The 15,854-nt window shown below is 34.0% G+C and overlaps 1 protein-coding gene across 1 annotated transcript in view; it reads left to right on the top strand.

The window, feature by feature from the left end:
- Positions 1-15,854, top strand: part of MTREX (Mtr4 exosome RNA helicase) — a 136,596-nt gene that overhangs the window by 44,900 nt on the left and 75,842 nt on the right. Inside the window, exons 8-15 of the mRNA XM_082836795.1 lie at positions 5,376-5,500; positions 6,589-6,687; positions 7,095-7,197; positions 8,655-8,786; positions 10,104-10,183; positions 11,802-11,912; positions 13,414-13,515; positions 15,397-15,522. Coding sequence (XP_082692921.1) covers positions 5,376-5,500; positions 6,589-6,687; positions 7,095-7,197; positions 8,655-8,786; positions 10,104-10,183; positions 11,802-11,912; positions 13,414-13,515; positions 15,397-15,522 — 878 coding nt within the window. The remainder of the gene's footprint in view (positions 1-5,375; positions 5,501-6,588; positions 6,688-7,094; positions 7,198-8,654; positions 8,787-10,103; positions 10,184-11,801; positions 11,913-13,413; positions 13,516-15,396; positions 15,523-15,854) is intronic.

Raw genomic sequence — 15,854 nt, 5'->3', positions numbered from 1 at the left:
TTCACACCTAGGGACACGTACAGACTGAAAGTGAGGGGATGGAAAAAGATATTCCATGCAAATGGAAATCAAAAGAAAGCTGAAGTAGCAATTCTCATATCAGACAAAATAGACTTTAAAATAAAGACTATTACAAGAGACAAAGAAGGACACTACATAATGATCAAGGGATTGATCCAAGAAGAAGATACAACAATTGTAAATATTTATGCACCCAACATAGGAGTACCTCAATACATAAGGCAAATACTAACAGCCATAAAAGGGGAAATCGACAGTAACACAATCATAGTAGGGGACTTTAACACCCCACTTTCACCAATGGACAGATCATCCAAAATGAAAATAAATAAGGAAACAAGCTTTAAATGATACATTAAGATGGGCTTAATTGATATTTATAGGACATTCCATCCAAAAACAACAGAATACACTTTCTTCTCTTGTGCTCATGGAACATTCTCCAGGATAGATCTTATCTTGGGTCACAAATCAAGCCTTGTTAAATTTAAGAAAATTGAAATCATATCAGATATTTTTTCCGACCTCAACACTATGAGACTAGCTATCAGTTACAGGAAGAAATCTGTAAAAAATACAAACACGTGGAAGCTAAACAGTGCACTACTAAATAACCCAGAGATCACTGAAGAAATCAAAGAGGAAATAAAAAAATACCTAGAAACAAATAACAATGAAAATACAGCGACCCAAAACCTATGGGATGCAGCAAAAGCAGTTCTAAGAGGGAAGTTTATAGCAATACAATCCGACCTCAAGAAACAAGAAAAATCTCAGACAACCTAATCTTACACCTAAAGCAATTAGAGAAAGAAGAAGAAAAAACCCCTGAAGTTAGCTGAAGGAAAGAAATCATAAAGATCAGAAATAAATGGAAAAGAAATGAAGGAAACAGTAACAAAGATCAATAAAACTAAAAGCTGGTTCTTTGAGAAGATAAAGAATATTGATAAACCATTAGCCAGACTCACTAAGAAAAAAAGGGAGAAGACTCAAATTAACAGAATTAGAAATGAAAAAGGGGAAGTAACAACTGACAATGCAGAAATACAAAGGATCATGAGAGATTACTACAAGCAACTGTATGCCAATAAAATGGCAAACCTGGAAGAAATGGACACATTCTTAGAAAAACACAGCCTTCTGAGACTGAACCAGGAAGAAATAGAAAAAATAAACAATCACAAGCACTGAAACTGAGACTGTGATTAAAAATCTTCCAACAAACAAAAGCCAAGGACCAGATGGCTTCACAGCCAAATTCTATCAAACACTTAGAGAAGAGCTAACACCTGTCCTTCTCAAAGTCTTCCAAAACACAGCAGAGGGAGGAACAGTCCCAAACTCTTTCTATGAGGCCACCATCACCCTGATACCAAAACTAGACGAAGATGTCACAAAAAAAGAAAACTACAGGCCAACGTCTCTGATGAACATAGATGCAAAATCCTCAACAAAATGCTAGCGAACAGAATACAACAGCACATTAAAAGGATCATACACCACGATCAAGTGGTTTATCCCAGGAATGCAAGAATTCTTCAATATATGCAAATCTGTCAGTGTGATACACCATATTAACCAAATTGAAGGATGAAATCCATATGATCATCTCAATAGATGCAGAAAAACCTTTTGACAAAATTCAACACCCATTTATGATAAAAGCTGTCCAGAAGAGAGGCATAGAAGGAGCCTACCTGAACATAATAAAGGCCATATATGACAAACCCACAGCCAACATCATTCTCAATGGTGAAAAACTGAAACCATTTCCTCTAATATCAGGAACAAGACAAGGTTACCCACTCTCACCACTTTTATAGTTTTGGAAGTTTTTTTTTTTTTTTTTTTTGCGTTATGCGGGCCTCTCACTGTTGTGGCCTTTCCTGTTGCGGAGCACAGGCTCCGAACACGCAGGCTCAGCCGGGCCCAGGGCCCAGCCGCTCCGCGGCATGTGGGATCCTCCCAAACCGGGACACGAACCCGCGTCCCCCACATCGGCAGGCGGACTCTCAACCACTGCGCCACCTGGGAAGCCCCTAGTTTTGGAAGTTTTACCCACAGCAGTCAGAGAAGAAAAAGAAATAAGAGGAATCCAAATCGGAAAGAAGTTAACTGTCGCTCTCTCCACACGATATGATACTCTACATAGAGAATCCAAAAGATGCTGCCAGAAAACTAGTAGAGCTAATCAATAAATTTGGTAGAGTAGCAGGGTACAAAACTAATGCACAGAAATCTCTTGCATGCCTATACACTAATGATGAAAAATCTGAAAGAGAAATTAAGGAAACACTCCCATTTACCACTGCAACAAAAATAAAATACCTAGGAATAAACCTACCTAAGGATACAAAAGACCTGTATGCAGAAAACTGTAAGACACTGATGAAAGAAATTAAAGATGATACAAAGAGAAGGAGAGAGATGCTGTGTTCTTGGACGGTATGAGTCAACATTGTGAAAATGACTGTACTACCCAAAGCAATCTACAGATTCAGTGCAATCCCTATCAAACTACCAATGGCATGTTTCACAGAAGTAGAACAGAAAATTGCACAATTTGTATTGAAACACAAAAGATCCCAAATAGCCACAGCAATCTTGAGAAAGAAAAACAGAGCTGGAGGAATCAGGCTCCTGGACTTCAGACTATACTAGAAATCTACAGTAATCAAGACAGTATGGTACTGACAAAAACCAGAAACACATATCAATGGAACAGGGTAGAAAGCCTGGAGAAAAACCCATGCACATATGGTCACCTTATCTTTGATAAAGGAGGCAAGAATATATGATGGAGAAAAGAGCATCTGCAATAAGTGGTGCTGGGAAAACTGGACAGCTTCATGTAAAAGAATGAAAGTAGAACACTTCCTAACACCATACACAAAAATAAACTCAAAATGGATTAAAGACCTAAATGTAAGGTCAGACACTAAAATTCTTAGAGGAAACCATAGGAAGAACACAATGATACAAATTACAGCAAGATCGTTTTTGACCCACCTCCTAGAGAAATGGAAATAAAAACAAAAATAAACAAATGGGACCTAATGAAGCTTAAAAGCTGTTTCACAGCAAAGGAAACCATAAACAAGACCAAAACACAACCCTCAGAATGGGAGAAAATACTTGCAAGTGAAGCAACTGACAAAGGATTAATCTCCAGAATATACAAGCAGCTCATGCAGCTCAATATCAAAAAAACAACCCAATCCAGAAATGGGCAGAAGACCTAAATAGACACTTCTCCAGAGAAGATATACAGATTGCCAACAAACACATGAAAAGATGCTCAACATCACTAATAATTAGAGAAATGCAACTCAAAACTACAATGAGGTACCACCTCACATCTGTCAGAATGGGCATCATCAAAAAATCTACAAACAGTAAATGCTGGAGAGGCTGTGGAGAAAAGGGAACCCTCTTGCACTGTTGGTGGGAATGTAAATTGATACAGCCACTGTGGAGAACAGTATGGAGGTTCCTTAAAAAACTAAAAATAGGACTACCATATGACCCAGCAGTCCCACTACTGGGCATATACCTTGAGAAAACCATAATTCAGAAAGAGTCATGTACCACAATGTTCATTGCAGCACTATTTATAATAGCCAGGACATGGAAGCAACCTAAGTGTCTATTGACATATGAATGGATAAAGAAGATGTGGCACATATATACAATGGAATATTACTCAGCCATAAAAAGAAACGAAATTATTTATAGTGAGGTGGATGGACCTAGAGTCTCTCATACAGAGTGAAGTATGTCAGAAAGAGAACAAATACCGTATGCTAACATGTGTATATGGAATCTAAAAAGGAAAAACCAAGGTTCTGAAGAACCTTGGGGCAAGAGAGGAATAAAGACACAGAGGTAGAGAATGGACTTGAGGGTATGGGGAGGGGGAAGTGTAAGCTGGGACGAAGAGTGAGAGTAGCACTGACATATATACAGTACCAAATGTAAAATGAGATAGCTATTGGGAAGCAGCTGCATGGCACAGGGAGATCAGCTCGGTGCTTTGTGAGCACCTAGAAGGGTGGGATACGGAGGGTGGGAGGGAGATGCAAGAGGGAGGGGATGTGTGGATATATGTATGCATATAGATGATTCACTTTGTTATGCAGCAGAAGCTAACACAACACTAAATCAATCATACTCCAATAAAGATATTAAGAAAAAAAAAGAATGGCATTAGGAATTTTGAACAAGTAGTTGTTGATCTTCCATGTGAGTAGAGTTCTTATAAACTAATTTGTGGATAACATGATGTGCTATTTCCAGTAGGATCTCATTCAGTTACAGCTTCTTAAAAAGTAACAACTTCTGGGTGAAAAAATGCAATTTCACATTTTAAAAATGGAATTAAAATTAGTTCCCTCTAATAGAGAGCTCTCTAGTATAACTAATGTTAAAGAATTTCTAAAACTTCTAGCCTACAAAGTTAACATTCTTGATTTTTATTTATTCTTTTTTTTAAATAAGTGCATGTTTATGGTAAAAATAAAATGAGGATTATGAAATAAAAATGAGCAAAAAATTTATCCCTTTACTTGAACTTTTGCACTACTGTAATGGAAAAGTAAGTTTACTTGGAATTTTGCGTGGAACTTGGAGGGCGAAAGTTAACAAACACATTTAAAAGTTAAATGTTTAATATGTACACACTTAAAGCTTAGTTTTTATTTGAATTAAAGCAGTGAGTTAACCTGTATTCATAGTGAAAGTAATAATACAAGTTAAAGAAATCATTTACCCTTTCTAGAAATTTCGCTTTTGTGAAATTCATAAGATTAGGTTCTAAACAGTTATTTTGGTTTTTAAATCATGAATCCTGTATTGATTTGTTCATTTATGGGAGGGAAATTCTCACATGGATTTTTCCATTTTTTTTCCATTTGACTTACAGTTTTGTTGTTTATCAAATCTTTCATCTCTGGAGATCATGATGGTAATTTAGATGAACGATGCTATATGCTGTAGTAATGGTGTTTCTTTGAAATTTGTTACTGTGACTTTCTATAAGCCAACAACTTATGCTTCTCTAAGTGAGATGGAAATACTGTTTCCATTGTCCTGGGACTCTTGTTAGGCTGTTTGAACAGGATTCAGTTTGGCGCTGCTTTTTGCAGGCTGTTATTTCAGAGTACATTGTGTTTATGCTGGTTTAGTCTACTAATTTTCTACTAAATGAATTCATGGTTAGAACTAAAGTAGTTTACAGTAAGGGTCTGTGGCTAAAAATATCCTTGTGCAACATGGTCTGTATTTCTAATTATTGAGCTTGAGAGAAAATAATAAAGTAACATTGAATTCCAAGGTGTATTTGTATTTTTCAGAGCGTGGTGTTGTGTGGGAAGAAACTATTATTTTGCTTCCTGATAATGTTCACTATGTCTTTCTTTCGGCTACTATTCCAAATGCCCGGCAGTTTGCTGAATGGATTTGCCACTTACACAAACAGGTATTTTCTTTCCCTTTTTTGATGTTTTCCATATTTAAAATGTTACAAGTTGGCCTTACTATATCCTGTACTTCGTTCCTGATGCTGCCTAGAATAAAGACATTTTAATGTGAAACTACTTTTTAAATCGAGCAAGCTTATCAAAATCAACCGACTAATTTTTTTATAAGTGTGAATTTTCTGAGTCCCATCTCAAATCCAGTACATCAAAATCTCTGGGAGTAGGGTCTTGGGTTTTGAAACCTTTAACTTTTAAATGCTCCCAAATTGATCATGATGACCTGCCAGGTTTGGAAACTATCTATTCATACAATGAACCATGAGTACACAGTAGAGAATTTTCTCTAAGACCTCGGTACTGGGAAAAAGCTGGGCATTTTCTGAGAGTGTGAGTTGATTGTTTTCATGTGAATGCAGACTTTTTACTGACTGTATTTTCTTTTTGTTTTTCTAGTCTAATTTTAGCAGCATTAAAGGACCTTATAACAAGCTTTTGTTCATGTGTACTAAATTTATTCTTGGTTTTATTTTTCTGCCCTTATTTTTCCTTTATACCAGAATGCTGAAAATTTATTTTTTATCCATTTATAAGCTCTCTAATGGCATTTTTGTAACATCATGTTGCTTTTGTAGGATAGAAACACAGTGGATCTTCTGGAGGAGTTAGATCAACCTGCTCTTTTAGTAAAGCTTTGAAAAGTCTCTGGGCTAGAAAAGTTCTATTTTACCTCAGGGAGCATTCTGTGTCACCATTACTGCTGCTACGGAGAAATTGAAGTCTTCTTTAATTATGGCATCACAGGTCTAGGGTATGGATCCAAGATCATATGGAAACTCAAATCATGTATTGATATTTATCCCTGATTAGGGAATTAGTAAAATTGAACAGATGGTAGTATAATTTGATAGACCTCATTTTTCCCCATTTTTCTCTTCCTGACTTAAGGGTTTTTTTAAAAAAACTTTTTTCTTTTTGAAATGTTGAATTCAAAAATTTGTCTCCTTAAGGTCTTTTAGGTAGGTCATATACATGGTATTATTTTGAAGAAATAAAATATATGGTTAATTACTTTTCTTTGTTTTTACAGCCTTGTCATGTAATTTACACAGATTATCGGCCTACTCCATTACAGCACTACATTTTTCCAGCAGGGGGAGATGGTCTGCACCTTGTGGTTGATGAAAATGTAAGGGAGTAATTATAATTCTTATATCTATAATATCATACTTTGCTGTTTATAGCCATTTTTCTTTAAACTAGAGAAGAATGGCAGAGATCCGTTTTTTTTCTTAAGTAGTTTTGTGGTCCAGAGTTATTGTTGGTTTTTTGTGTATGTATTTTTATTTCAAAAATTATATTTAAGACTCGTATTTTTTAATGCATGAATTAGATTTCCTTCCTTTTCCAGTATTTTTTAAATGCCTTGAGAATAAGGGACTCTGGACATGTTTCAGATATCTTATGTTTTGCTTTTCCCAGTTATATTATTATATTAAATTATTTATTATTTGAGGAAGCTTTGTTTTGAGGTATGAAAAAATATTTGCATTATGATTAGATATTAAGTTACACAGAAAAATTTTGTGATTCCAGGGTGACTTCAGAGAAGATAATTTTAATACTGCGATGCAGGTACTTCGAGATGCTGGTGATTTGGCAAAAGGAGATCAGAAGGGGAGAAAAGGAGGAACAAAAGGTAATTTGGAACTTTGTTTTAAGAGAATTTTACATGTAAATTGTATTTTCAGATTACATTTTTTGGGGTTTTTTTATTTAACTTTTTTCCCCTCAGGAGGCTGTATAAAGATCTAGATAGTGTATGATAAAATTGGGTGAATAAAGTTTTAATCTTTTTCCTCTATGACATTTACTGAGATATAGTTCATATACAATTCACCCATTAAAGTATACAATTCAACAGTTATTAGTCCATTCACAGGATTATGCAGCTGTCCCCACAGTTTTTTTATTGAGATACAATTCACATATCATAGAAGTCACCATTTTTAAGAAGGGTACAATTAAGTGGATTTTAGTATATTCACAAAATTGTGCAACTACTATCTAATTCTAGAACATTTTCATTAACGCAATAAGAAACCCCATACCCATTAGCAGTCATTCTTCATTTACTCCCAACCTCTTCCCCACCACCCCTCAGCCTTAGGCAATCACTAATCTACTTTCTATTTCTATTTTCCTTTTCTAGACATTTCATATAAATGGAATCATGATATATGTGGTGTTTTGCAACTTAGCTTGTTTTCAAGATTCATCCATGTTATAGCATATGTCAGTACTTCATTCTTTTTTATAGTCAAATAACATTCCATTGTATGATTTTACCACATTTTATTTATTCATTCTTCAGTTGATGAACAGTTAGGTTGTTTTCAACTTTTTGATTGTTGTGACTAATGCTGCTGTAAACATTTGTGTACTACAAGTTTTTGTGTGAACGTGTTTTCTTTTCTCATGAGAATATACCTAGTGCAATTGCTGAGTCATATGATAATTCTATGTTTAACCTTTTCAGTAACTGCCAAGTTATTTTCCAAAGTGTCTGCCCCATTATACATTGTCATCAGGAGGATATGAGGTATCCATTTCTTCCACATCCTTGCCAGTACTTTAATGTAGCCTGTCTATTTGATTATGGTCATCCTAGTATGTATGAAGTCATATCTCAGTGTGGTTTTTATTTACATTTCTCTCTTGGCTAATGAAGATCCTGTACTTACTGGCCATTTGTTTATCTTTGGAGAAATATCTTTTCAAATCCTTGGCCCATTCAAAAATTACAGTCTTTTTGTTGTTGAGTTGTAAGGATTCTTTTATAGTCTAGATACTAGACCTTTATTAGATATCTGATTTGTAAATATTTTTTTCCATTCTGTGAGTTAGAGTTATCTTTATTGTTGGTGTCTGTTGAAGTACAAAAGTTTTAAATTTTGGTGAAATCCAGTTTATCAGGTTTTTTTTTTTTCTTTTGTGGCTTATGCTTTTGGTATCATATCTAAGAGTGCTTTGCCTAACCCAACATCATGAAGGTGTACTCCTATATATTTTTTAAGAGTTTTGTAGTTTTTACATTTAAGTCTTTAATCCATTTTGAGTTAATTTTTGGATATGGTTTATGTACCTTTTTTGCAGGACCATCAAATGTGTTCAAGATCGTGAAGATGATTATGGAAAGAAACTTTCAACCTGTAATTATTTTCAGTTTTAGTAAGAAAGATTGTGAAGCCTACGCACTTCAAATGACCAAATTAGATTTCAACACAGGTACTATATAATTTCAGTATAGTTTTAATGTTACGTGAAAATTAGCGTAAATATATTTCTGGTAAGACATTTTTGTGTATTGTTAGAATTTGCAGTTCACCTTACAGTTACAGCAGTAGTTACATCACATTTGTAAAAGCTTTAAGGCCCTCAATTTATCATTTCTTTTCCTTTCTTCTGTCTTCTTTTATTGGAAGGTAAGTATAATACATTGTTTTATATAAAACCCAAAGACCCCTAGTAAGAAATATTAGACTCATACCTTCTTATACTTCATTGCCATAGCTCTTTGGTTATTGTGGTTTTCTGTCTGATAACTTAAGGTTAGTGTCTTGGTCAGACTACCTTCTGTTATGTTTCATTCTTCTAGAAATCCAAACTGGGAAGACCTGCCCCTGTACCTAACTGTGGTATAATTTTTGAATAAAGTAAAATAACTTCTAGCAAATGAATATATTATTCTCATTTATTAACTGTAAATGTAACCATATAAAAGTCACACAGCTAGATAGTAGCATAGCCTAGGCAAAAATTGCAGCATGCTAAATACCAACCCAGTTGTCATTCATTTTGTCCTTTTACATATCTGATCCTGTGCAGTGAGAAGTAAATAATATCTTCAGTCATGCAGAATCAAATTTCAGTTGTCTTGTTTTCTTTATCAAGGCACAGAACTAATCCCATGATTTTAAAGCTAATTTTTACTTTTCCATGGGTAAAAAATAACAAATGACAGATAACCCATATACCCTCCTAAAGCCAATAATATATATATTTTTTGACTGAGTGAATTGCTCTACTTAGAAATGTTTTCTTATAACTACCAGTGCTGTATGTGCTTGATGTTGCAGGGTTATATATTGATAAAGTCAACAAATATTTATTGACAAATAGTCACTTTATAAGAAGGCAGTGTAATGGTTAAGAGCATAGGCTTTGGAATTGCTGACGTAACGTTAATACCAATGCCCATTATTTGCTCAATGCCTTACTTTCCTTAATAGTGAGTAATAATAATCCCTGTGTCCTATAATTTTTTGACTTAAATATTGCATGTAGATACCTAGCGTAGTTACTGTTACTGCTTTTATAAGATAGTACTTTTTACTCGTGGACTAACTCTGCTAGATCTGTTTTGAAAGGCAATGAATTTTATTAAATAATTATGTAGAAAATTTGATCTACTTTACCTTCTGCCTATCTAAAATAATGAGTCTTTACTTTTACTCTTTATAGACTCTTATTCTTTGCAGTGTGTGAAATTTGTTATCACTGACTCATTTAGATACTTATATACCCTTGGGTTTTCTCTCTTAGATGAAGAAAAGAAGATGGTTGAAGAAGTATTCAGTAACGCAATTGACTGCTTGTCAGATGAAGATAAAAAGCTCCCTCAGGTGTGTGTTTTATGTCATTAAGTAGACTGTGGCTATTAACAGATAGTGTATATTCACTTTGTATTTCCTGGATTTGTTACTATATTATATATTTCACTGTTTGCACACTGCAGTAAATATGTTGCATTGTGCACTGAAATGATACCTTGATTCTTATTTTGAACTTCTAAGAAGGTGACCAAAGGAAACATTTGCTGCCTTGAAGAAACTTTTCTCTGAAAGCTAGCATGATCTGGAAATTATTGCTTCTGTTCCTAATACTACAAAATTTTTAATGCTAATTTGAAGTCAGTGAATTTCTTAATTCATAAGGCTACCAAACAAAACAATAGAGCAAACCTAAGTTTAATGAGAAATTTGATTTCTACTTTGCTTTAATTAATTAAAGTGGTTTTTTCTTTTGACTATTAGAATTGCCTTAGGAGTTCTAAAATATACTGATGTCTTGTTGCCACTCCAGAGATTCTGATTTAATTGTCTGGTGTGTGTCCTGATCATTAGAATATTTCAGAAACTCCCCTGGTTGTTCTAATGTGCATCCGAAACTGAGAACTAATGCTTTAGCCCAACCTAATACTATATGATAGTTTTATTTTGTGAAAAGAAAAATTGGAAGGTCATACTCTGCTTACAGATGTTTGCTTTGATTTGTGTGGGATTTATGATAAAACTGCAATTGCATGTTTCTTGGTATTTAAAATGGTATTTAATTTATGAAATCTTATTGTAATTTTTCTTTCCAGCTGAATTATTAGTATCTAAGGGCTGAGCCATGTCTTTATACATACTTGTTATCCTAGCACACTTCTAATAGTAAAATTTAATGGTATTTAATAGTGTTAATGAACTCTTCAGTAATTCATTTGTTTTTAAATAAAGTACATATTTATATTAAATATGCTTTATAGTTATTTATTTTCTTTTGGTTTGAGTTGGCTAGTATTTTTTTTTTTTTAATTTATTTATTTTGGCTGCATTGGGTCTTCGTTGCTGTGCACAGGCCTTCTCTAGTTGTGCCGATCGGGGACTACTCTTCATTGTGGTGCACGGGCTTCTCACTGCAGTGGCCTCTCTCGTTGTGGAGCATGGGCTCTAAGCACGCGGGCTCAGTAGTTGTGGCTCACGGGCTTTAGAGCACGGGCTCAGTAATTGTGGCTCACGGGCCCAGTTGCTCTGCGGCATGTGGGATCTTCCTGCACCAGGGCTCGAACCCGTGTCCCCTGCATTGGCAGCCGGATTCTTAACTACTGTGCCACCAGGGAACTCCTGGCTGGTATTTTTTAAGTTTATTTCATGCAGATGCAAACTTTGCTGTCATAACCTTTAATTTTTTTAGAGGAGATGAAGTAATGCTGGAAAATTTGAATGAGGAAGCAAAACATTTATCAAGTTTATTTAAACATGCCTTTCATATTAAAGCTAGGACAGAATTTTATTGTGTTTTAAGTTTAATTGTGGGAATATGGGTTTGCTTTCTAGTTTTTCTGGAAAAGTTATATAAAATTTCTTTAAACAGCATTCTTTCTTGATTACTGATTTTTCTTAATTTTGTTAGTTTCACATTTTAAAAGTTCTTTTCCTCACATCTTTTTAAAAATAAAATTGAATCCAATCGTAGGTTGAACATGTACTTCCTCTCTTGAAGAGGGGCATTGGTATTCACCATGGTGGTTTACTTCCTATTTTGAAAGAAACTATAGAAATTCTCTTTTCTGAAGGATTGATAAAGGTATGATTTTATTTTATTTATTATGCCCTAAAATTGTGTTATGTGAGCAGTTTGAAAGTTATCAAGAACACTGTTTGTAGGCAACTTTTTTTTAATTGTTATTTAAGTAAGTCGAACGGAATGGCTTAGGTAATGAACTTATTTTTGTATACAGTGTTATACTTCATAAATTTTGGACTATAGGTAAAAGTCATTTGTTTCTTTTCCTAGTCTTAAAGTAAGAAATGGTATCATTACTGAATACAGTGTAGAATTTTCCAGAAGGTGCTGTTTAATTTTCAGACCTGAAGTTGATACTGTAAGTGGACTCCACTCTGTATACAGATTAAAAGGACTAGTTTAGGAAAGACAAGGAGAATTGCTGTTTAGGCTTATGAAAGAGTCTAATTTAATTTTTAATATTATGTTGATGTTTGTACCCAGTAATGGGATGTTGAAAATGGGAAACAACTCCAAAATATAGTTGTAAGCCTTTATATGATTCATAAATTATTTTATGTTTAAAAATCAGATTAGAGATTTGTCATGAGAACTTCAGCACTAACTAGGATATTTAAAAGAAATTTACTCACCCTAAAGACCATACTTGAGGTATTTTAGATAAAGAATTGGTCACTATTTGTACCTGGGTCCTGGTAAGGCCCTGTTGATGTCCTCATATAGATTGCATGTTTTGTTGAGACCCATTTTAAAGAATCTTTTAAGTGATACTTGTGGATTGTAGAATTCAAATAGAATAACTGTACATAAAGTGAAAAATTAAAGACCACCATTGCCCTTTACTTCCTAGAAATATCCACTAGGATACATACAAATAACATTTGATTTAATTTGTAAACAAAAGTGATTATATTACCCACGTTATTCAATTTCTTCATATGCATTGCTATTCATTCTTTTTAACAGATGAATAGCATTCTGTTAAGTTGATGAAATAAAGTGTTTTTATATTGTTGCCTATTGATGAAAATTTAGATTATTTAACAGTACTTCAGTGACTTAACTTGTACACATACCTTTGTGTGCTCTTTGGTAAAGTCTTAGATGTGAACATAAAGTGCCACTGATTTTGATCTCCCCTCAGATTTTAAAGGTGTCTCTAAAACCACTGCATCATCAATGAAGAAACCAGGAAATGAGACTGTGTTTAGAAAAATATTCTCCAGCCTAATAATGCTTTGTCCATTAGACCAGTAGTAGTCTCGCCAAGTTACCACCACTGGAGTTACAGAAAGAAAGACTATTTTCCCTGAACTAAAAAATTTCTGGGATCCAAGGGACATTAAATATTATAATATAAATTTAATATACATAATTATATGTAAATTTAATAATTTTGTATGTAAAATACTGAAATACACCTCGGATAGCGTGTCTTATTTTTGTAAAATTTCATTAACTAATTTTTTAAATTAATGATTTATTTATACTTGAGTAATTTATTAATGAAACTAGTTTTTCAGTTTAAAATGTGTGTTTAATTGTATACTTATTCATTTAGGCCTTATTTGCCACTGAGACTTTTGCTATGGGGATTAACATGCCAGCTAGAACTGTTTTATTTACAAACGCCCGAAAATTTGATGGGAAGGATTTCCGATGGGTAAGTAAAATAATTCATATATTGAAATAACTTTTAACTTCAGTTTTACCTAAGATGATTTTGGCTCATGTAGTCTTTGAGATTTTCAGTTCTAAGTACTTTAAAATTTGTACCTGAGCTAATATGAGTAGTTCATCAAAGTTAAATTTCAGATCCTTTATATTTCTGTCCTTTAGCCAAAAACAAAAACCAAAAAGTAGGTGAAAGAGTTTAGTGATGAGGGATAAGTGTGCAAATGAGTCATGAATGCTTTAATGCATTTAAAATATGTCTAGAATTTTTATTTCTTCAAATTTTAAGTTATTTAAAGCACCTCTACTATAGTGGCTACAGTTGTAGCTCACTGTTTTACTCTTTAGGTTTAAAATAGAGATTGTTTTTTTTAACAGGTTTGCACATATGTCTTTCCTAAGGCAAAAGTTGGGATCATGAGTGAAATGGTGAATTGGAGTAAAAATAAATCCTTAATCCAGAAGGAAGTAATTGCTTCTTACCAAACTTAAACTATGGGCCTAGAGCTATGGTAGATACTGAGGATGCTAAATTTAAAACAAAACCAAACCAATCCCTACTGTGAAGAGACTTAGTGCAGGTGGAAGTTTATTTTATGGGCTCTGAGAAATATGTATAGGAAGGATAGAACACAAGAAAAGAAGTTACTTGTATATAAGTGGTCATGGAGGCGTTATAGAGAAGGCCTCTATGTTTTGAGAAGGCCTCAAAGTTTTGAGAAGGCCTCAGAAACTTTCTGTAACTTGTGACTTTTTTAAGTCAAAAGAAGACTATTTCATGTAGAATATAATTTTTAATTGCAAAGTGGATAAAGTCTTCCATATGTTTTATATTTTAAGTTAATGTAAATTTTAAAATTCTTCATCATCAGTTTAAAATTACTTAATTCTTTGAATAAAACTGATGCTACAAGAAAATAAATAAATAAGTTTTTCGTGACTTTACCTGCTCCTTGGCATCCAGTGGACCCCAGGGAAGGGTATGTAGTAAAGTGGGTAATTGAATTTAAGAAAACAACCATTTCTTGATGATTCAAGATCCTAATTATGAAATCTAAAAATCATAATGTGTCAAAATGTAACAATGCCCTTGAGTGCTGTTGAGATTTTATTGGACTGCCTTTTTGAAATGTTCTTTTTTGATCTTTAAGGTTGGTCCCAGGTCGTTAGGTCTGTTTTTGATGCTATCAGTAATATGCCTTCTAGTAGCACAGTGGTTTGCAACTCTTCTTGAGTCAAACATTTTTTGAGAGTCCGAACATGCTGGACCCTTCCAACAGGAGAAAAGTACACATGTACTTACAGATAAAACTTTGCCCAGTGTTCAGGTGGTTCAATTTTACCCTGAAAGACTATGCATGGGAGACTTACTAACCTTTCTCCCTTAGGTGGTTCTTAGTGATGAATGGACTCTTCTGAATGCCAAGGACATACAGTGAGAAAATAGAAATTGTGCTTTTTGTATGTGTTGATTTTTGTATTAATCTCATTTGGAAATTAAGAAAATTTGTTATGATCAAGACAGAATTGGTATTTAATAGAGTTTGGGTCATTGTTTGCTTTCTTAAACTTTCCTGTTTTCCAGAATATCTAGTTCAAAGATATTTTTTATGCCGGTGAATTAGCCAGTATTTCTCTATAGCTATTTGATCATTTTGGAGCTAAAATTTAGTTTTGCAACATTATTCTTAAGTGTTTTGCATTTTTGTCTTTTTACTTAAACTTTCCTAAAAGTTCATGTTTTTAATCTTGTTTGCTGTCTTGGAATGTGTAGCTTGTGCTTGTGAACTTTATGATAAGAATAATTTTAAGAATATGTTTTTCACCAGGTTTTCTCCTAAACTTTGCATTTTTAATTATGTTCATTCAGATTTCCTCTGGTGAATACATTCAGATGTCTGGTCGTGCTGGAAGGAGGGGAATGGATGACAGAGGAATTGTAATTCTTATGGTAGATGAAAAGATGAGCCCAACAATTGGAAAACAACTACTTAAGGTAACAAGTTAAGCTTCTGTGCCTTCACCAGGAATTTGAGAAACATACTTCAGGACCACATTGAAATTAAATGTGTCAGTTCAAATACCTCTCTGAGTAGATGAGTTAATTTACTAAACTGTCTGGGCTTAGGAAGGTGGAAGAGGGTAACTGCTCAAATTGCTGATACTTTGTACCCTACTTTCTGTTCTAATAGGAAAAGAGCAAGTCGTTCAGTGGAGGGGATGGAGATCTGTAGAGGGCAGAAATGTTTACTTCGCCCTCCAAATTTGAGATACCTCTATATCTGCCCACTCCACTGCACAAATCGCTTCTCACTTATCCGCGCAGGA

This window comes from Leucopleurus acutus (genome assembly GCF_964270905.1).
Source record: "Leucopleurus acutus genome assembly, chromosome: 3".
NCBI classification, from domain to species: Eukaryota; Metazoa; Chordata; class Mammalia; order Artiodactyla; family Delphinidae; genus Leucopleurus; species Leucopleurus acutus.
The sequence above is the reverse complement of the archived record's forward strand: the minus strand, read 5'-3'. Positions and strand labels throughout refer to the sequence as shown.